This window comes from Lipotes vexillifer, unplaced genomic scaffold (assembly GCF_000442215.2).
Source record: "Lipotes vexillifer unplaced genomic scaffold, Lipotes_vexillifer_v1.1 scaffold8, whole genome shotgun sequence".
NCBI classification, from domain to species: domain Eukaryota; kingdom Metazoa; phylum Chordata; class Mammalia; order Artiodactyla; family Lipotidae; genus Lipotes; species Lipotes vexillifer.
The window spans coordinates 6,879,314-6,903,338 of NW_006781519.1; the positions used below are offsets into that span (position 1 = coordinate 6,879,314).

The window sequence follows — 24,025 nt, forward strand, 5'->3', positions numbered from 1 at the left end:
TAGGGAAATAGGCAGGCTCATGCATTGCTAGTAGAAGCCCTCCTTGGTGTCTCCCCAGGGAGAGCAATGTGGCACCATCTATCAAAATTACAAATGCACGTAGCTCGTAAAACAGCCAATTTCTTGAATTTATCCTACAAATAGACTCATCCACTTGCAAGATAACGTACAAAGTTATTCACCACACTATTGTTTGTCATAACAGAAGATCTGAGAACAACCAAAATGACAGACACAGGAGACTAGTTAAACAAATCGCAACACAACTATACAAAAAAATATCGTGCTTCTGTAAAAAAGAATGAGAAAACTATATACGCATAGAGAAAAGTCACGTTACGTGAAAAAAAGAAGGTTTATGACAGTGTATGCAGTATTCTCCTCTGTAAAAGGAGATAAGGGGATATAGGTTCAAACACAAACACACACACACACACACACACACACACACACACACACACAGAGCAACCTTTAAGAATAGACAATTACCTAGTAGTAGTGGTTACCTGTTCATGATGGGGTAGGAAGCAGGGTTTGGTGGGTGGGTGATGGCATGGAGATCTCAGAGTATATATAATTTTACACTTTTTGACTTTTGACCCATGCCAAGTACTACCTATTCAAATTCCTAAAAAATTGAAAAATTTACAACTTTTTTGGAAAAGTAAATACTTGGGTCTGATTTTTATTATTTTTTCTTCCCGCTTCTGGGGAGATAATCAGCGATCCCTTCTTACAGCCTTGGTCCTGCTTGGTGATTCTGTCCACCCTTGGACTGTACTGACCCTCCCTCCCTCCTGACGTGGGAGAGGAGTGGTTAAGGCCCGTGAGGTGAGACAAAGGGGCCAAGAGGAGCAGGGCCCCCCTCTCCCCTGGAAGGCTTCCTATAGAGCAGCAGAGGGTGCAACTGGGTCAGGGGGCTCCACAAAAGCTCCTGGGGATAGAGTAGGGGGAGGGGAGGGGAAAGTGGGCTGGCTGCAGGTCTTCAGGACACAGAACCCTCAGGAGGAGTGAGGAATGGCAGGCTCTGGAGGGAGAGAGTATGGCAGGGTAGCCAGCAGAGAAGAGCGGAGACTTGAGAATAGGTCTTTACCGGGCCCATATCTTCACCATGTAGTCAGCACAGCACGTGGGGCAGTGAGGAGAAGCGGCATCGCTAAGGACTCAGACCACAGGGGTGGCAGTCCCCACTCGGCCACCTGAGCAGGGTGGCCCCGACAAGTAACTTCTCAGAGCCCCGGTTCCCTCATCTTCTAATGGGGTAATAAATTTCACGCACTAAGCATTTTACACCTATTACCTCATTTACTCTCCACAGCCCTGCGACAAGGAACGATTACTAGACGCGTTTTCTAGATGAGTCAGTTGAGGCTCAGAGGGCTTCAGGAAGTAACTCAAGGTCACAGAGCCAGGAAGAGGTAGAGCTGCAGTGAGAGCTCACAACTCCCTGAGCCAAGGTCTGTCTTAGTTCCTAATTCTATAAAAAAAAGTAAAGTCAAAGACATGATTCACAAGTAGGTGAATTCTATAAATACTTGTAGTTTCCCAAGATAGTTCTCAACTTCTAGACCTACATAAAATTGTGCTTCCCCCAAGCTTCTGGCACTCAGAAGTACAGAAGATACCAGAGGGACTGAAGTGCTTTATAACAAAACATAGCCTCTCAGGATCTAAAATATATCTCTAACGAGCACACTCCCACATTTGGGGCCAAGTACAAAAATTAGACTTAGTAACAGTCTAACAGTCCACTTGGCTATGGCATCATTTCTGGAAAGGACTTAGAAATTGGAAGAGCATTTATCTTTGTGCCATCCACGAGGTAATGCTGGCTTTTAAAAGTGTTACAGTCAAAACCACATTATATTTATAAGGAACTGGGCATAAAAGTTAGGCATTTAATTGATGTTCAAGGTCTCCCTCTTAAGATTAGATCTTTGAATCCAAAGCTTGTACAGAGGGGTTTCTCTTTCAGTTTTTACCCTTGGAGTGTTGAAAATGTGATTCAAAACTGAAGACTTCAATAAGTAAAAAGAGATCATAGAAAGGATAATTACATTACCAGAGTCAGCAGTTACTGCCTTTCTCTAAAAGGCCAAAATTGCACCGTTGACCTTAAAAGAAGACGGATCATAGAATTTCTCATTAATCTTCCATAATTCTTATACTATCCCACCTTAGGATAGGTATACGTCTCATAGGTATCCCTGATTATAGTGGGTGGATATCTACAATTTCATCTAATAATCTGATTTACCCACAACCAATGGAGACAAATAATTCCATGTAAAAATTCTAATGTAAATTCAATAAATTGGTTCATTGAAAGTAATAAAGGACTACTCACAACAAAATATTCACTAGTGAATTATCCTAATTGGCCATTTAATATTAAAGTATTAATTACCATATTAAGCAGAGTTTGCCTAGATAAGCCTTACAAAAATATTATCAAGGCCTCATGTGTGGTGATTAAAACTACATAATCCCGACTTCTAAAGGTTTATTATAAATCTTTCCAGGACGATCATTTTTTTCAAGTATTCAAGCTATCGAGAACTTTTATTTATGTTTTTAAATTTTAGCCTTCTTATGGAAAAACACACGATGTAACCCCATTTACTTGTTCCTCCTTCCTAGTCGCCTTCTTTCACTCTTGTACAAATTTAGGTTTCTACAAGATATTTTACACTTATTAGGCTAAACGCATGCATAAACTGTTTTTTTTTTTAAAACTCTCAAACATGCAAACATCTGAAATTTCAGAAAGAAAATGGATGCAACAGACATACAGACACATAAACACAGAACGCACCCCCACCCTAGAAACAAAGAACATCCCCCCCAAATGGCAAAATCAAGCAAAGCAAGCACGCACAGGACATAAATTTAGCTGCTACCAGCTACCTGCAAGCTGCATTGGTATTTGCAAGTCATACTTTTGGGAGCTGGGGTAGAACAGGTGAGTTTCAGCACCGCGAGGTCTAGAGGACTTTAATCCCCATGGCAACAGAACAAAAATCCGGCAAACCGGTCCCGGCCAAAGAGACCCCCCTCCCCCACCTTAAGCTTGACTACCCCTCACCTGCTCCCCTTCTCTCCTCTCTCCCCAGAAGAAGGCACTTCATGGAAACGTCTGGGAAAGCCCTTGGACTTTATTTTGTTACACCCTCTAAATGGACAAAAAACAAAAGAGAACAGGTGTAGCAGACAATACTTTCAAATGGCCACCAAGAGTTCCACCAATTCCCCCCTCCCACCTATCACAGACAAACCCCACCATCAGGCCTCGCTGGGGGCATGTTCCACAGGGAAAGGTTACACACAATGATATCTGGGCTTGTTAAGGTCTTTTATGCTGAGATAAGAAATGGGAAATGGGAACTTTGCTCTTAAAAAGCTGTCTTTAGCTATTAGAAACCTCTATCACCCCTGGTGTTAATGGAAGGTAAAGATATCACCAACCTTGGCTGTGTGAACACAGCCTGAAGGGGGCTAGTGCGCCACAACTAGCCGGGAGGGAGTCCGGGAAGAAGTCTGGAGCTGCCGAAGAGGCAAGAGACCATTGCTTCGGGGTGCACGAGGAGAGGGGATTCAGAGCACCGCCTAAAGGAGCTCCAGAGACGGGCGCGAGCCGCGGCTAACAGCGCGGACCCCAGAGATGGGTATGAGACGCTAAGGCTGCTGCTGCCGCCACCAAGAAGCCTGTGGGCGAGCACAGGTCACTCTCCACACCTCTCCTGCTGGGAGCCTGTGCAGCCCGCCACGGCCAGGGTCCCGTGATTCAGGGACAACTTCCCCAGGAGAACGCACGGCGCACCTCAGGCTGGTGCAATGTCACAGTGGCCTCTGCCGCCGCAGGCTCGTCCCGCATCTGTACCCCTCCCTCCCCCAGGCCTGAGTGAGCCAGAGCCCCTGAATCAGCTGCTCCTTTAACCCAGTCCTGTGTGAGCGGGGGGAAAAAAAAAACAGACGCCCTCAGGCGACCTACACGCAGAGGCGGGGCCAAATCCAAAGCTGAGCCCCGGGAGCTGTGCGAACAAAGAAGAGAAAGGGAAATCTCTCCCAGCAGCCTCAGAAGCAGCGGATTAAAGCTCCACAATCAACTTGATGTACCCTGCACCTGTGGAATACCTGAATGGACAACGAATCATCCCAAATTGAGGAGGTGGACTTTGTGTGATTTTCTCTGTATAGTTTTGCTTTTACCATTTGTCCTAGGGTTCTGTCTGTCCTTTTTTTTAAATTTTTTTTTTAGGGTAGTTTTTTAGCACTTGTTATCACTGGTGGATTTGTTTTTTGTTTGATTGCTCTCTTCTTTCTTTCTTTTCTATTACTTTTTAATTTTTTCTATATTTTTAATAATTTTTGTTTCATTTTAATAACTTTATTTTATTTTTCTCTTCCTTTCTCTCCTTCTTTCCTTTCTTTCTTCCTCCCTCCCTCCCTTCCTCTCTTCTCTCTTCTCTTCTCTCTCTCTCTCTCTCTCTCTCTCTCTCTCTCTCTTTCTTTCTTTCCAGCTGGGTGTCAGGCCTGTGCCTCTGAGGTGGGAGAGCTGAGGTCAGGACATTGGTCCACCAGAGACATCCTGGATCCACATAATATCAAACGGCAAAAGCTCTTCCAGAGATGTCCATCTCAACGCTAAGACCCAGCTCCACTCAACGACCACCAAGCTACAGCGCTGGACACCCTACGCAAAACAACTAGCAAGACAGGAACACAACCCCATCCATTAGCAGAGAGGCTGCCTAAAATCATAATAAGGTCACAGACACCTCAAAACACACCACAGGACGTGGTCCTGCCCACCACAAAGACAAGATCCAGCCTCATCCACCAGAACACAGGCACCAGTCCCCTCCACCAGGAGGCCTACACAACCCACTGAACCAACCTTAGCCACTGGGGGCAGGCACCAAAAACAACGGGAACTACGAACCTGTGAAAAGGACACCCCAAACACAGTAAGTTAAGCAAAATGAGAAGACATAGAAACACACAGCAGATGAAGGAGCAAGGTAAAAACCCACCAGACCTAACAAATGAAGAGGAAATAGGCAGTCTACCTGAAAAAGAATTCAGAGTAATGACAGTAAAGGTGATCCAAAATCTTGGAAATAGAATGAAGAAAATACAACAAACATTTAACAAGGACCTAGAAGAACTAGAGAGCAAACAAACCATGATGAACAACACAATAAATGAAATTAAAAATTCTCTGGAAGGGATCAATAGAAGAATAACAGAAGAACGGATAAGTGACCTGGAAGATAAAATAGTGGAAATAACTACTGCAGAGCAGAATAAAGAAAAAAGAATGAAAAGAATTGAGGACAGTCTCAGAGACCTCTGGGACAACATTAAATGCACCAACATTCAAATTATAGGGGTCCCAGAAGAAGAAGAGAAACAGAAAGGGACTGAGAAAATATTTGAAGAGATTATAGTTGAAAACTTCCCTAACATGGGAAAGGAAAGAGCCACCAAAGTCCAGGAGGCACAGAGAGTCCCATACAGCATAACTCCAAGGAGAAACGTGCCAAGACACGTATTACTCAAACTATCAAAAATTAAATACAAAGAAAAACTATTAAAAGCAGCAAGGGAAAAACAACAAATAACACACAAGGGAATCCCCATAAGGTTAACAGCTGATCTTTCAGCAGAAACTCAGCAAGCCAGAAGGGAGTGGCAGGACACATTTAAAGTGATGAAAGGGAAAAACCTACAACCAAGATTACTCTACCCAGCAAGGATCTCATTCAGATTTGACGGAGAAATTAAAACCTTTATAGACAAGCAAAAGCTAAGAGAATTCAGCACCACCTAACCAGCTTTATAACAAATGCTAAAGGAACCTCTCTAGGCAGGAAACACAAGAGAAGGAAAAGACCTACAATAACAAACCCCAAACAATTAAGAAAATGGTAATAGGGACATACATATCGATAACTACCTTAAATGTAAATGGATTAAATGTTCCGACCAAAAGACACAGACTGGCTGAATGGATACAAAAACAAGACCCGTATACATGCTGTCTACAAGAGAGGCACTTCAGACCTAGGAACACATACAGACTGAAAGTGAGGGGATGGAAAAAGATATTCCACGCAAATGGAAATCAAAGGAAAGTTGGAGTACCAATTCTCACATCAGACAAAATAAGACTTTAAAATAAAGACTATTACAAGAGACAAAGAAGGACACTACATAATGATCAAGAGATCAATCCAAGAAGAAGATATAGCAACTGTAAATATTTATGCACCCAACACTGGAGCACCTCAATACATAAGGCAAATGCTAACAGCCATAAAAGGGGAAATCAACAGTAACACAATCATAGTAGGGGACTTTAGCACCCCCACTTTCACCAATGGACAGATCATCCAAAATGAAAATAAATAAGGAAACACAAGCTTTAAATGATACATTAAACAAGATGGACTTAATTGATATTTATAGGACATTCCATCCAAAAACAACAGAATACACTTTCTTCTCAAGTGCTCATGGAACAATCTCCAGGATAGATCATATCTTGGGTCAGAAATCAAGCCGTGATAGATTTAAGAAAATTGAAATCATATCAAGTATCTTTTCTGACCACACGCTATGAGACTAGATATCAATTACAGGAAAAAAATCTGTAAAAAATACAAACACATGGAGGCTAAACAATACACTACTAAATAACCAAGAGATCACTGAAGAAATCAAACAGGAAATCAAAAAATACCTAGAAACAAAGGACAGTGAAAACACGATGACCCAAAACCTATGGGATGCAAAAAAGCAGTCGTAAGAGGGAAGTTTATAGCAATATAATCCTACCTCAAGAAACAAGAAACATCTCAAATAAACAAGCTAAACTTACACCTAAAGCAATTCTAGAAAGAAGAACCAAAAAAACCCCAAGTTAGCAAAAGGAAAGAAATCATAAAGATCAAATCAGAAATAAATGAAAAAGAAATGAAGGAAACGATAGCAAAGATCAATAAAACTACAAGCTGGTTCTTTGAGAAGAGAAACAAAATTGATAAAACATTAGCCAGACTCATCAAGAAGAAAAGGGAGAAGACTCAAATCAACAGAATTAGAGATGAAAAAGGAGAAGTAACAACTGACACTGCAGAAACACAGAGGATCATGAGACATTACTACAAGCAGCTGTATGCCAATAAAATGGACAACCTGGAAGAAATGGACAAATTCTTAGAAAATCACAACCTTCCGAGACTGAACCAGGAAGAAATAGAAAGTATAAACAGACCAGTCACAAGCACTGAAATTGAGACTGTGATTAAAAATCTTCCAACAGGGCTTCCCTGGTGGCGCAATGGCTTCACAGGCGAATTCTATCAAACATTTAGAGAAGAGCTAACACCTATCCTTCTCAAACTCTTCCAAAATATAGCAGAGGGAGGAACACTCCCAAACTCATTCTACGAGGCCACCATCACCTTGATACCAAAACCAGACAAGGATGTCACAAAGAAAGAAAACTACAGGCCAATATCACTGATGAACATAGATGCAAAAATCCTCAACAAAATACTAGCAAACAGAATCCAACAGCACATTAAAAGGATCAAAAGAGCTAACACATATCCTTCTCAAACTCTTCCAAAGTATAGCAGAGGGAGGAAGACTCCCAAACTCATTCTACGAGGCCACCATCACCCTGATACCAAAACCAGACAAAGATGTTACAAAGAAAGAAAACTACAGGCCAATATCACTGATGAACACAGATGAAAAAATCTTCAAGAAAATACTAGCAAACAGAATCCAACAGCACATTAAAAGGATCATACACCATGATCAAGGGGGGTTTATCCCAGGAATGCAAGGATCCTTCAATATATGCAAATCAATCAATGTGATACACCATATTAACAAATTGAAGGACAAAAACCATATGATGATCATCTCAATAGACGCAGAAAAAGCTTTTGACAAAACTCAACACCCATTTATGATAAAACCCCTCCAGAAAGCAGGCGTAGAGGGAATGTACCTCAACACAATGAAGGCCATATATGACAAACCCACAGCAAACATCATTCTCAATGGTGAAAAACTGAAAGCATTTCCTCTAAGATCAGGAACAAGACAAGGATGTCCACTCTCACCACTATTATTCAACATAGTTTTGGTAGTTTTAGCCACAGCAGTCAGAGAAGAAAAAGAAATAAAAGGTTTCCAAATCAGAAAAGAAGAAGTAAAGCTGTCACTGTTTGCAGATGACATGATACTATACACAGAGAATCCTAAAGATACTACCAGAAAACTACTAGAGTTAATCAATGAATTTGGTTTAGTAGCAGGATACAAAATTAATGCACAGAAATCTCTTGCATTCCTATACACTAATGATGAAAAATCTGAAAGACAAATAAAGGAAACACTCCCATTTACCACGGCAACAAAAAGAAAAAAATACCTAGGAATACACCTACCTAAGGAGACAAAAGACCTGTATGCAGAAAACTATAAGACACTGAACAAAGACATTAAAGATGATACAAACAGATGGAGAGATATACCATGTTCTTGGATTGGAAGAATCAATAATGTGAAAATGAGTATACCACCCAAAGCAATCTACAGATTCAATGCAGTCCGTATCAAACTACCAATGGCATTTTTCACAGAACTAGAACAAAAAATTGCACAATTTGTATGGAAACACAAAAAACCCCGAAGAGCCAAATCAATCTTGAGAAAGAAAAGTGGAGCTGGAGGAATTAGGCTCCCGGACTTCAGACTATACTACAAAGCTACAGTAATCAAGACAGTATGGTACTGGCACAAAAACAGAAATATAGCTCAATGGAACAGGACAGAAAGCCCAGAGATAAACCCATGCACATATGGTCACCTTATTTTTGAGAAAGAAGACAGGAGTATACAATGGAGGAAAGACAGTCTCTGCAATAAGTGGTGCTGGGAAAACTGGACAGCTACATGTAAAAGAATGAAATTAGAACACTCCCTAACACCATCCACAAAAATAAACTCAAAATGGATTAAAGACCTAAAGGTAAGGCCAGACACTATCAAACTCTTAGAGGAAAACATAGGCAGAACACTCTATGACATAAATCACAGCAAGATCCTTTTTGACCCACCTCCTAGAGTAATGGAAATAAAAACAAAAATAAATGAATGGGACCTAATGAAACTGAAAAGCTTTTGCTCAGCAAAGGAAACCATAAACAAGACGAAAAGACAACCCTCAGAATGGGAGAAAATATTTGCAAATGAAGCAACTGGCAATGGATTAATCTCTAAAATTTACAAGCAGCTTACGCAGCTCCATATCAAAAAAACGAACAACCCAATCCAAAAATGGGTGGAAGACCTAAATAGACATTTCTCCAAAGAAGATATACAGATTTCCAACAAACACATGAAAGGATGCTCAACATCACTAATCATCAGAGAAATGCACATCAAAACTACAATGAGGTATCTCCTCACACCGGTCAGAATGGCCATCATCAAAAAATCTAGAAACAATAAATGCTGGAGAGGGTGTGGAGAAATGGGAACCCTTTCTTGCACTGTTGGTGGGAATAGCCACTATGGAGAACAGTATGGAGGTTCCTTAAAAAACTAAAAATAGAACTACCATACGACCCAGCAATCCCACTACAGGGCATATACCCTGAGAAAACATAATTCCAAAAGAGTCGTGTACCACAGTGTTCACTGAAGCTCTATTTACAATAGCCAGGACATGGAAGCAACCTAAGTGTCCATCAACAGATGAATGGATAAAGAAGATGTGGCACATATATACAATGGAGTATTACTCAGCCATAAAAAGAAACGAAACTGAGTTATTTGTAGTGAGGTGGTTGCACCCAGAGTCTGTCATACAGAGTGAAGCCAGAAATAGAAAAACAAATACCGTATGCTAACACATATATATGGAATCTAAAAGAAAAAAAAAAAAAAGGTCTGAAGAACCTAGGGGCAGGACAGGAATAAAGATGCAGACGTAGAGAATGGACTTTAGGACACGGGGAGGGGGAAGGGTAAGCTGGGATCAAGTGAGAGAGTGGCATGGACATATATACACTACCAAATGTAAAACAGACAGCTAGCGGGAAGCAGCCACATAGCAGAGGGAGATCAGCTCGGTGCTCTGTGACCACCTAGAGGGTTGGGATATGGAGGGTGGGAGGGAGACACAAGAGGGAGGAGATATGGGGATATATGTATGTGTATAGCTGACTCACTTTGTTATCAAGCAGAAACTAACACACCATTGTAAAGCAACTAAACTCCAATAAAGATGTTAAAAAAAATTTAAAAAAAGATAACACCAACCCAATAATGACCTCTGGTCCTTCACTTTTGACAAGCTCCCCTGCAAACAGGATGGCTGAAAATACCATTGGAATAAATAGAACTTGCGAGGAATCTATTGGGTACTGTTTGAACCTCCCTTCTGCCACAAATTTCTCTGAATTCGGTGCTGTTAGACCAATCCGGGGTTTTGCCTTTTCCCCATGCGTTCCTCTCAACTCTGGACAAACACTTTCCTGATTCACAATACAGATGGTGGAATAGTACGAGGGCTCCTCAGATAAGGTGGAGGTAGCAGTTGGCAAGTTATTACCAAATATAAAGTCCGATATTTCGTTTCCCCTTAAAACTTAAATGACCCGAGAATTGGAGACTTGGCTCTAGCATTTGAAAGATGCACTTCTGTCACACTGGAATATGTTCATTTAATTATATTTAATCCCCAAACCACCTGGGCTATAGCATTTCACACTGAAAAGATTCCTATTCTTTCGAAACTCCATTGATAGAACAGTGAAGACTAACTCCGATATAGGAAGGTCCTCTTTTTTAGAAGTTCTAATGAATCCCATGCAGAACTGTGAATTCAGGTTACGTGATTTCAAAGAACATTTGTTAACTTCTGATTTACTTGGTGGTTTTCTACTTCTAGGAATAGACATCCTCTAATTCTCAACTATTAGGTTTTTCTTCTCCCTTAATACAAGCTTTCATTTATTTTGTTAATTATTAGACTCCAAGCAGGGTAAAAGTGCTTGGCGCAGAAACCAAATTAGGGAGGAATCAAAACTTGGGAAAATGATTAAAAAGTGTCGGGGTGAGGAAGGGAAGGGGAGGGTGCTGTAATTCAGAACTTCTTGTCTCCCTCTATTGAGTACATTCTGCAACTACAACAACTGTCCTCAAAACCACGCACATACTCAGTGCGGCTACCAACATTAATCCGAGGAAATCACGAGTGTGTGGAGTGTTTTTGCAAATTTTCATAAGAACTTGAAATTTGCAGCTTCCTAAAATATTTAGACTTCCTCTCAACCCTTAGCCCTACTCTGAATTCTGCCAGACTCACTCTTTCGGGAATTTTGGAGCGGAGCCGGCTATCTCCGCAGTTTCTCCTCACACACAATCACAGGCGCTTCAAACTACCACCCTGTAAACTGACAACACTGCGCTGAGAAGCAAATGCCATAAAACTAACATCCTGAATAATGGAGGGGGCTACCTGAGCAACCCGACAGGACAGACCTGATCAGCCCTGGGAGAGAGGACACGTAATTCAGAGAAATCCAAAGAAAGGTGTTGGTTATGTAGCAGAGACTGAACATTATAAGGAGTTTCCCTTTTCCTGAAAAGCCAGCTTGGCTGAAAAATGTATCCATTCACTTCTAAACAGAGTGCGTCCTGTCTTTGAAGTATCAGAGTGTTTAAACGGCAACCTTTAGTGGTGAATCTCTCCCTGCTTTTGTCTAAATGACTACACGTTCCCTGGTTCTAAGAGCTTCAACTGGCATCTCAGGGCCAACTAGACAGCAGGGGGCCGGTTACTATAACAACGCACGATTCTCGTGAATTCTGAAAGGCCCCTGAGTAGCCGTTTGGGAAACAGTTATTGAGCAAAAGTTGCCTAGGATCGCCCACGTGACCCAGATCTCCCTGCACAGAGCTGCCCAGAGAAAGAAAAAAAAATAGCTGCCCATCTTCAGGAACAGCTGCGGTCTCTAGAGGCTCCCTACCCCCATGCTTTTAGCATCTCAGAGCAAGACACCACCACGTCATCAGAAACTCAACCGTCCGAGGCAAGCACGTTTTGGCATCATGAAATGTGCATTCTCCCCACTGGCTCCACACGTTGTCAGGCTTTGCCGAGCTGGATTGTAACAGTTATTCCTAATGATTAAAAAAAAAAAAAACTTCTTGAACTATACCTACAGGTACAGGTTCCCCAGAGAGATGAGTGACATGGGCAGTTTACCAGATTATAAAAGAAAGAATGATGCCCAGAATACAGGTGGCCCCGTGAGTGGTTTGTTTACAGAAAAGATAAAGGTGATCACACAAAGCCACCAAAAAGTACGACTGGGAAGCTTGGCTTTTTCTAGACTTGAATTGCATGTAAACCCATCTTTTGATTCTCATGCCCTCCCTCACAAGAGATACAGAAAAGCAGCCTGGTCTGACCTAATGCCTGTGTATGTGCCCCAAATCCCCTCAGGGAGAATCTGAGCCTGCCCACAAAAGTGGACTTTATTTTGCATAGAAGAATGCACATTTAAGTGAAGGGCAGAGACGGGCAGACTGGCGAGCAGGGGACCACAGTTGGCTCTGTGCAGCCTACTAGTGCCACGAGGGGATGTGAGAACAGTGATGTCGATCTCCCTGTTTATCACGAGAACCCAGACAGCTGGGGTTTTAAGTAAAATCTTCCTATTTTCAAAATAATTCAGATTTTAAAAACAAGATGTCAGGACTTCCCTGGCGGTCCAGCAGTTAAGATTCCACGCTTCCACTTACAGGGGGCACGGGTTCAATCCCTGGTGGGGGAACTAAGATCCTGTGTGCTGCATGGCACAGCCAAAAAAGGAAGGAAGGAAGGAAAGAAGGAAGGAAGGAAGGAAGGAAGGAAGGAAGGAAGGAAGGGAGGGAGGGAGGGAGGGAGGGAGGGAGGACATGTTTAAAAAAACCCCGAAAAACAAGAAGTCAGCTACATAAAACAGATCTAGAGGCCGCCAGTGTTTGACCTCTATTTGGGATAACCTTTGTTTACCTGCTCATCTCCTCACCTACACGCTCCTTGAGACAGAAATTCCGTCTCCTCGCAGCATCTCCAGTGCCCGACACAAACTAGATGCTTGAGAAATGTCTTTGAATGAACAAATGAAGGAAGGAATACACAAGCCAGCTGTAAAGGGTCTTAGGTCAACAAAACAAAACAAAGCCCTAGGTGTGAATACAGCTGACTCTTGAACAACACAACACGGGGGTTAGGGTGTCGACCTTTGCACAGTCGAAAATCTGCATATAATGTAGTTGGCCCTCCATATCCACAGTTCCTCCACATCTGTGATTCCATGGATTCCACCAGACACAGATCGTACAGTACTGTAGTGTTGACTACTGAAAAAAAATCCGAGTGTAAGTCAACCCCTGAAGTTCAAAGATGCGTTGTTCAAAGGTCAACTGTACTCCCCAGACATACTAGCTTGTGATCCTGGGCAAGTCCATTCCGCTTCTGGACAATGTCTTCTCCCTTGGGAGAAAATGATGCAGTCCCCGCCACCTTGGCCACCACCCATGGCTGCTGTGAGGATTAAGTCATGTCATGTTTGCTTCATTTTAACTCACCATTATTGACTGTTGTGACTGACAATGTTCCCCCCTTGCTATCTGTCCACAGTCATGTGCATGGGAGGGACCACTGCTATTACACCATCTCCTTTGTGACTTTCCTGGGGTGGAGCGGGGGACGGCAAACATCTAAACCAAATCCAGTCATCAGAGAGCACGCATGGAAGCGCCCGCTGCTAGAGCAGATGGGCGCAGAGCGTGTGCCCGGCTCACAGCAGCTCTGAGTGTCACGGCTGCTACTGTGGAATCCAGGAGGGATGCGAGCTCCGCTGGGCACACGTGGTCTGCCATTCCTCCATCAAGAAGGGTGTTAGCGCCTGCCCACACTGGACCTGACACGCATCTGTTTGTCTACCAGAGGCTCCGTTATGCCAACTCAAAACCCACACACATTTGTGGTTTGTGTCCCTTCCTATTTACCACGCTGTCTCCCACCGAACATCCAGGGAAGAGAAAAATTGCAGTGTCAACACAATGCACTTGCTTTCATGAACAGCATTCTTAGTGAGGAGGCACCAACAGAGGGCAAAATTTCTGAACATCTAAAGGTGAGAGTAAAAGAGAGACCTTCCTCTATCTGCCTATGAAGCTAAATTGGTGTTGACTGATTTACCACAGAATTTACAGACGGCTCAGTCATGGGCTGAAAAGGGATGTGAATTTCTCAGATCAGAAAGTGGAATCCTTCTAATACCAAACTGCAACAAACCTGGGTCAGATGTTACAATTCCCACTTTGAGTCTCCATTTTCTGTTCCAGAGTCTGTGTAGTTAGCTCAGCCCTATCTGAGTGTGAGAAGAAAAGCTGTTTTATACTTCTGGAAAGTTCTTTCCCAAGCTAGAATTACGGTCAATAAGATGCTCAATTTGTCATCAAGGTACGAAAGCACTGATTAGCTGGAACTAAGAACAGAACAGACAGGTGATATTATTCAACATCAAAATCTATTTGGCTTCTAAAACACTTGAAAATACATGTAGTTGGTCCTCAAGTTTTCTCCTTTGTGTTTTTGGCAAATCCCAAACGTAGGATCTGTTCAACACACAAACATGTGCTATAAAAACAGGCTGTGGAAGGAAGTAAATGCCTCCAGACAAGCTATTCCTCATCTAGGCAAAACAATGTAATGATTAACACAGTGGGCAATGAAGTCAGAGTGGCTGGGTCCAAATCCAGGATCCACCAAAGATTAACACTGTGACTTATGATTTTACCAAGCCTCAGTTTTCTGATCTGCAAAATGGACGTAATAATTCCAAGGATTTGAATGTTAATCCGCTTAGCACATGTGTATTATGGTGAGTACTCAAGAAAAGATTCTTGGCTGTTTAGGCCTTAAGCTATATGAAGCCATGTCAGGGTAAGACTTTCTTTGCTCATCAGAGAGAGAAGAGCTACCTTCAAAGCAATTTTCTTCAAGATTACAGAAAAAAAAACAAAACAAAAAAGAATTAAAAATACCTTCACAATACTGACAATTCAAAGTGGACACACGTCTTGCTCACAGTTGCTAAGGTATTCTATGGGGCAAGTTAATAAATAAACAAGTTGCATGCCCCAGCATACGGACTGGACACCCCGTATATAGCTCTTTTCTCAGCATCAACCTCAAATTATTGAAAATAGCAAAGAAACCTTCTCCAAAATTTCCTCTTCTTTCTGAGTGGCAGCAGCTGTGCTGCTCCAAGTCTTTTTCAAGAACGTCAGCACATTAATGCCATATAACAGCTTGTCTTGGTAAGACGGGGGGGCTGGAGCTCTTGGAACGCCCTTTCTGACTGTAGTCATTCAAAAGGTGCGTTTTGTTACCATCTTGGGGAACAGGGCCAAAATGGCACACATTAAAAAGTACTGAATTGATTTCTTCTCCCTCATTTCAATTGAAACGATTACAGCTCTGCACCGTCGCACGTTGGTATGGGTTACACTATTTAAAAGGCACGCACAGGGCACCATTTATAAAAGGAGGCAAGTGGTAAGTGCTCGTTGATTTTTCCTTGATTTTGTCTTTATTAGCTGTCCCACCGCCCTGACCCTGGTGCCAAAACGCTCTGCATGTTTCTTCCTAGCTTTACAGCACCTTCTGCACTGTTACCGATTTTACTACATTTCTTCAAGGCAGACCTTTGCAAGGAGACTCGGAGACAGCTACCTGTAACATCTCAGCCAACCGTATTTCAAAATAAAGTTCTCCCACAAACTCATGTTGCTGCCTGTAAAAATGCTGCTCAAGTAGCTCCCAAAGGACTTCTGTATATCTTCCAGCTGACCAAAAATATACGAGGTCTCTACCTATATTTTTTAGCCAAATGTGATGTAATGAGACTAACAATTGGCCTCCAAAGAGGTCCCTTTCAGGAAACATACTCTTAACCCAATGATGCCAAAGGGCCTAAATATTTAAGGATACTTCCGGCTGTGCTCCACGAATATCAGTGAGCTCCCCAACTTATCCTGTGTCCTTGGGGCTGAGGGGCCATCTGTGGCCAATGGGGAGCAAACAGGAGTGGAGGATTACACTCCCGGGCCGAGCAGTTGAAAGCTAGGTGCCTCGTCGATTTTTATATCAATTTTTTCTCCACCACAGGTGGGAAAGGGCTGCCCAACCCCCCTCAGACTTCACACGGTGAGGACTCAGCTTCGGTGAGGACTCAGCTTCGTGTGGTTAGGCCACTGGGTGGCGGGGGTGGGGGTGGGTATCTCCTGCAGCAGCTCCAGCAGCTGATTCCAGCACTGCCCAGGCTGACCACCCTGCCTCAGTGTTGTTTCGGAAGGGACAGGGCCGTGGGTGGGGTCACATCTGTACTTACTTAGGGTGAGCTCCCCTGGAATTGTCTCCAAGCCCATTAAGAGTATCACCCAAACCAATCATTAGCTTTATGGTCGCCCTTCCCTTTTTTTTTTTTTTTTTTTTTTTTGGTATTTAGTTATTTGGCCAGGTCTTAGTTGCAGCAGGATCTTCGTTATGGCACGTGGGATCTTTAGTTGCGGCACACGAACTCTTAGTTGCGGCACAGGGCCTCTCACTGTTGTGGCCTCTCCCGTTGCGGAGCACAGGCTCCGGACGCACAGGCTCAGCGGCCATGGCTCACGGGCCCAGCCGCTCCGCGGCATGTGGGATCTTCCCGGACCGGGGCACGAACCCATGTCCCCTGCATCGGCAGGCGGACTCTCAACCACTGTGCCACCAGGGAAGCCCCGCCCTTCCCTTTTTTGGCCCAAAGCGGTTCTGCTTGGTAGGTTCACCTACATTTCTACTATCCTTAGCTCCCAACAGGCAACTTCCAGCTATTTCTAGGATAAGTACTTTGCACAACTGAGATCACGCAAAAGAAGGAATTCTAGAAGGAAATTCCGAAAGTTATTTTCAAGCCATGTGTTAAGCAGTGAACATATCATTGGGAAGTGTGTGCAGTCCTACGATATGATTACATGTCCGGGACAGCAACTGTTTAGATCTGTAAACCTGATTTTCTTTATTCGAGAACAATGACTTCTCTTTAGGCACAGCAGGACCCAGAATTACATTTGTATTTTTCTCTACAGTCAGGGATCTGATATTCACTGCCTGCCGGGCTCTGGAATGAGCATTTCCTGGTGCTCAGACCTAATCCTCACATGAACTCATTGGCACATTTCTTAACTCTATTTTGCAGAGAAGGACGCTGAAGGTGATGGAGGAGTCTTGTCTAAGGTAGTGTTTCTCCCCCTTTTTTTCACAGGCACTTCCCCTAAGGGGCCTTTATAGACATTTTTTCCTAATCACACCCTCCCAATGAAATTTTAATATCAATGACAAACTGCATATCTGTGTATGTACTAGATGTGTGTGTGTGTGTGTGTGTGTGTGTGTGTGTGTGTGTGTGTGTGTCTGTGCTTGATATACAAAAAGTCCGTTTTTTCACCTTCCCAAACCCATTTTCACCGCTTTGGGGACGATCACATTCCCGTTAGAATACATGCTCTAAGGCGACCCACGTGGTGAGGGACTGGTAAAGCCTGGCCCCAAACCCAGGCTGTCTGACTTCACTTCCCAGTGTTTGCTGCTCTTCGTCTTGCCCTCTTGCAGCTTTGGCCCTTCACGCGTTTCCATCACTCTCAGGATAAGGCAGTGGCATTGGGGCCTTCGCGATCGGGCCCCTCCTGTCCTCATGCTTTGTTCCAGCAGCACTGAACCACAGGTGCCTGCTTACGAGAGGCCGGGTTCTCTCTCTCCAGCGCCACGCCTCCTTCAACTGGCTGGGGACCGCTGTGCTTCAAGGCCCAGTTCGGGCATCAGCTCCCCCAGGGAGCCTTGTCTGACTCCACCCCGCCCCCTGGCCTGCTGCAAGTCCCGCCTGCGTGCTGTCACGGCAACTTGGGCTCACTGCTGTCCCTACACTCGCCACAGTCTTTGTTTACCTGACTGCATCGCCCAAGGGGACCGTGAGGGCCTTGAGGGAAGGGCCATCAACCCTAAATCACCAGGCCCAGCAAAGCGTGTGGCAGGAACTCCATGAGCGCTTGCCGAATAGGAGCTGCAAGGGGCTCCAATGCCCACAGAATAGTAAAATAGCTTTATTATTCCATAGCAGAACCCTTAGCTGAACCTTCTAAACTCCTGCACGCACTCTTTAATAATCCTGCACTTGAGACAGGATTGAAAGCACCCCTTTTTGTTCCAGGGCATGACACACACACACGTGTGACACCAGAGTCCTAGTGAGAACCCCAGGCTGGCCGCGCTGAGCTCACACGCCTGCCTTGCTTCTTTCCGGCTATTTACACGTGTATTTCCCCTGCTATCCAAGTCTGAATTCTCTTCTCTTAGTGCAACTCCCTCCCCTCCTTGATTCCGATTTCCCAGCTTTTAGAGGGGACACCGCCCTCTTCTGCCTGCCTGGCACCTGCATCCAGTCACCTCTCTGGGTCTTGACGGTCCTTTGGGGAACCACCCCTTGTCCACCTTCAATGCATGTGGTTTCGAGGGCAATGTCCTAATTTCTGGGCTCCAGAGTTAAAGTGTAAGACCCAGGCCTGACAAGTCTTCATCCCCTCTGGCTGCCAGAGGGCTCTGGGGATGGGCAAATAACCTGAGTCAGTCCTAAGACATGCCATCTTGGGGTTTAACTGGCACCACTGGAGAAGAGCGATTCCCTTTCCACTGGGATGGGGGGAGGTAAGTCCAACATGGGCCAGAGGCCACCATGTGGAAACAGCCAGAGGGCCTTCCCAAGAGAAAAGACCTTACAGACAGAGAGAGTGCAGATCCCAGAGACAGAGGGAGAGAGAAAGAGGCTCACAAAACATGCCGAGCCCCGTTTTCCTTGTTCTATCTTCCGAAAAGAGCTGGTGGGCCTGATGCTCCAGAACATCCAACATCATGAATCGACCAACTCTTTCTTTCCTGTGCTGAAGGCAGTTTGGAAGAGGTCTCTGTCAGCTGTAACAGAAATGGTTCTGACCAGTAGTGGATGAGAACAATGCACACTCCTGGGCCCACGGTATGCATTTCACCAAATGTTGGTTCCCTTTCCCTTCCCTGGTCAAAGAAAGCAGCTGAGTCTAACAGCAAGGCACTGGCACGGTAGGCTCACGGATCCCAAGTCCATGTGACTTAGAGCTGAATATCCATCACGCTCAGCCTCCACAGGATTCAGTGTAGTACCAGGTATGTATCTCAGTGGTTCAATAAGTTTATGGATTCTAGATTGAAGACATCTTGTGTTCAAATCCAGGGCCCACCACTTCCCGCAGAACCCTTCATGAATCACGTGCCCCCCCCACCGAGCTTCTGCCCCTTACTTTTAATATGGGGATGGGAACATACAAATGTGTCGTAAGGATCCCAGGAGATGGGGCCTGGTGCGAGCTTGGCACAGCAGCTGGTGCTCGAAAAGGACTCTGTGAACATCAGCAAACACCAACAGCGTGCAAGGGACACTTGTGGAGAAACAATTCAGAGTCCTCGGCCTTCACTTCCAACGGTTTCATGAACCCGTGCAACTGCAGTGAAAAGAGCCCTATATTTTTGATTCAGACTCACTGAGTTTGTCAAAAACATAAACAGTGTGAATTTCTAATGGGAAAAAACACCTTGAATGTAAGGGTCTTGAAAGCTCTCTTTATGACATTACACAGCCCCTTCCTGTAAGCAGCTTGCCCTCAACATGTCTGCTTGGCCAAATGTCCACGGTCTGCTTTGGTCAGAGTGATCCATTCTCAGGTAGGCAGAGAGCCAAGGTGGGCCAACCAGAAACAACCCTGAGGTTTTTGCTAGAACTATTTGGAACAGGAACTTTTTCACACTGGGGTTGCTAGGGTTACCCAGCCAGGGGCAGCTGTGGGTTCTCTGTGCTCCTTTGTGGGGAGAGTCTGCAACTAAAACCACACGGCACCAAAAGGAGCCAAGAGAAGGGCGGGCAGACCTTTCGTTCCCTCTGTGTGCTCAGTTCAACCCATGTTAGGCAGCCTCCCACTTACTAACAGGCTCCAGACAACTACTTGTTTGCAAACCACTGTCCTGGAGAAAGGATGGCATGGAGGTGAGTCTAGTGTTTCCAGGCTCACCCTGAAACACAATATAATCCATCATCTAGCTGGTCTGTAGCACTAACGCGGCTATAGTTAGACGCCTGGGGAAGCCTCGGATGAACCCTTCCTTCTCTTGTTCTTTCCAACTGAAAACAGACCTAGGGACACAGGCCAATCTGTCAGCAGATTCTGCTGATCCCACCTTCAGAATGTATCTATATCCAATCAGTTCCACAACCTGCACTGCTGCCCTCATGGGAGACACCATCACTGCTTCTGGGACCAGTTCAGTAGTCCTTCTACCTGGTCTCTCTGCTTCTGCCCCTTGCTCCTCTGCAGTGGTCTCTGCGGCACAGCCAAGTAGTCCTGAAGTTAGATCACAACACTTCTCTACCAAACAGTACCTCTCTTAGGGTCAAAGGCAATGTGTTTACCATGGCCCACAAAGCGGTACCTGACCCAACTCCTTTGCATCCTGCTTCTTCCTGATACCCTCTCCTACCACTCTCCCCCATTCTCACCTGCTCCAGCCACACCTCTTGGCCATTCCTGGAACATACGAGGTGCACTCCTGCCTCAGGGCCTTTGCACATGCTGTTTCCTCTGCCTGGAACATGCCCCAGATGGAGCCCATTTGACTCCTTCCTCCTTTAGGTCTTTGGACAAATACCGCTCGCCAGGTAGGCCTTCCTTAACCACTCTGACCACTCACCGCTAAGCCTCAGCATCCCCCCTCTGCTTTCCAGATTTAGTTTTCTCCATTATACACTTACCGCCACCTCGTTTGCTTTATTTATTGCCTGTCTCCCCCACTAAGATGTAAGCTCCATGAGAGAAGAGTGTCTGGCACACCACAGGGGCTCAAAATTCATCCAATGAATGGAAAGAAGGGAGGGAGGGAGGGAAATATGACACCTATTCATCACTGATGAAGCTTGTTAAAGGGCAGAAGCTTCCTACATCAGTCTGACAGGTGAAGGCAGCCAGGCCAGCCGCGTGGGCCAGCCTGCTTCACTCAGTTAAACTGGCTGAGAGAGTGTAGCTGAAAAAACACACAACTTTTAAACAGCTGCAAGCAGGCTTCCCGTGGGAAGCAGTGAGAACCAGTTCAAGGAGGATGCTAACATAAGGATGACTTACCATCAGCCATCTTTATCCTGTGTGTATTAAATGCCACATAACATGATAAACGTTTTCCTATCACCGAATTTTCAGCAAAGGGCTATGAAAAAAATTTTCAGGTCAAGAGGAGCTATTATGCGGATACGACAAAGCGGAGCACGGTCTCAGGGAAACTGGAAATGCTACGAAACTTATTAACTCAGTTTGCAGGTTTAGGAACTAAAGCTCCAAGTGGAAATGGGATTTGTTGCCAGCAAGTAGCAGGCCTGGGATTTGAACCCGGATCTCCCTGATTCCCAAGCAAAAGCCTCTTTGGCACTAAATCCTAAAAACTCATCATGAGCGCCTTCATCTCAGTAGTGGCTCTATCCCACCGGCTTCTTGCAGATAAAGCGCATCTCCCAGGTGGTGACACCAGAAAACACTCCAGCTACCTTACCTTTCTGAATGAAGAGGCCATGGGCTTCCCCTCCCCTCGGGCCAGCCACCACCACCACCACCCCCCCCTGCCCGCGGCCAGGGCAGCATGCTGACAGCACAACCCGACGCCCACACCCTCTCTGTCAGTGCTGCCCGGCTGACTCACCTCCAGTAAACTAGTACAGCAATGAGAAGGATGAGGCACACGAAGGTCAAGGCTGATACCACAATCAGAGGGACGATCCACTCCATCCTCCCTGGAGAAGGGCGGCTTATCATTCCAGAGGTGTTCTTTTCTGCTGCAAAGAGAAACCATGCCAGTTAGAGGACAGAGGCTAGCCGAGCCGGGGGGCTGGGGAGCCAGAGTGTGATGGGGATTTCTGCTCCAGTTTTGGGTGGTTTCTGGAGAACAAGGCTACCTGGTGACGAGGGGCAACCTGCAGCCCACACTCCTTCCCACTGAGTCCCATGCCAAATGGGACCTTTTCTGCAGGCTGCACCCTGTAATCGCCAGTGGGATGGATTTGCAGGTAGTGTTCACGATGTTGTTAAGAAGAGTTGCACGGAAGACAGAGACCCAGCCTCACTCCAAGAACCTTACTGTCCCTGAGCGGCCTTTGGATACACGGAAGAGATGTGCTCAAGTTGGAATGTAGCACAGAACTTGCCCGTGGAAAGAGGCGGTGGAGCCTTGCAGGTTTGCCAAGGCAGGGGGGATGGAGGCAGTGATGGGTTTTACTAAGATAACCGGCTGTGACTACAATGGGTATGCCTTTCTTTGTCTGCTTAGCATCTGTTACCCCTTCCTCTAGTAACTGCACCCATTTCTGCTGTGGGAGACCACCTCTCCCCAACAGACAGTCCTGGTGGCATAACTGTCCAAGTGTGGGCCCCCCTAGGCTCCTGGCCAAGGGTAGGGGCAGGACTCAAGCTAAGGCAATGGCGCTCTCACCCCAGAATCTCAACGAGCCACTCAAAGTCTGAGCAACCTCACATCCCAGAAGAAACACCCAGACTCCTCTGCCTACCAGTTCCCACCACCCAGATCCCCAGAGATCCTGTTTTTCCTCAAATATGGTTCAAAAGCTTTTCCTCTGATCTCATCTCCCAGCCGCCCCCTCTCCCCATCCTTCTAAAAGCTCTCAGACTGGCCACCACGCCTCGCTCTCCTCTGAGCACACGTTGGCTACTCAACAGCAGCCAGTGCAGGGGTTAACCGGGGAAGCTTGTGAAATGGTCCAGGATTCTCTCTGGTCAACCAGTGCCTCTTACCCCAGCAGCTCCTCCTGTCTCTCTCAGGCCCCGAGGATCTTCACAAGTCCCCAGTAGCCTCAGGTGAGAACCTAGTCTCTTGAACTGTGGGGTCAACGCCTGGAAATCTCCAGGTAGCCTGAATGAAGCTCAGATGCGGTGCGGGGCTGGGAAGAAAGAGCCCAGGTACACAGAGACGGTCACGAGAGGCACGCGGCGAGAAAGCGAAGGTTCACTGTGACTGCAAGAAGCCCACGGAATCATCCACAGCTGGCTGCAGGCAGAGCCGTGCTCAGCAAGGTTTCCTCCTGCTCTGCAAAAACGAGGCCAGCCTGCAGCCAGCCGCAAGCGTCCGTCTGCTGGATGGACTAAATGCAGGGCTAATCAGGCTGCGTTTCCAAGAGAGAGGAGGTGGGCTGAGCAGGCAAGAGATAACTGTCCCTGGAAGGAGACTGCTGAACAGGCAAGACCTGGAGTGAAGAAGAAATGGGTTACAGGGTTTTTACTGGGTTTCCTCGAACGTACTGGATCTTGATGCCCTCCTTTGTTTCATGCACAGGCAGGGCCAGATTTATGCCCAGCTCACAGGTAAAAAGACACAGAGCCAGGCAAGTGAGGCACACTCTGATTAAAAATCACAGCAGGGCAGCCGGTGGTTTATAAACTGTCTTCCTAACTGTGCCAGCCCATTTCTCGATATCCCTTGCTCCACAATTTTTCATGAGGCAGCTATCTGTCAAGCCCCGACTGTGTGTCAGGCACGGTGCTACGGGAGGCGGATGCAGCAGAACATCAGACAGGAACAACCCTGTGCCTGTGGGGCAGGAATTTACAGGGGGAGAAGCAGACACATGACCAAGCAATTAGAATAAAATGAATGTGATGCCAGGGGAAGCACAACGGGTACAGGGGAACAGCTGTCCTAGCCCAGGAATCCTGGAGGGGCTTCCTGACGTTCGGGTGGGAGCTGAAGGATGAAGGGGAGTTAGCCAGGCCAAGGGCAAGGGCAGATGTGTTCTGGAGAGAGTGCACTGAAGCGGGGGGGGGG

The 24,025-nt window shown here is 45.6% G+C and overlaps 1 protein-coding gene across 1 annotated transcript in view; it reads right to left on the minus strand.

The window, feature by feature from the left end:
• The window catches only part of PTPRG (protein tyrosine phosphatase receptor type G), a 313,959-nt gene that overhangs the window by 64,353 nt on the left and 225,581 nt on the right, over window positions 1–24,025 (minus strand). The window contains 2 exon segments of the mRNA XM_007454772.1: window positions 3,086–3,172; window positions 21,893–22,025. Coding sequence (XP_007454834.1) covers window positions 3,086–3,172; window positions 21,893–22,025 — 220 coding nt within the window.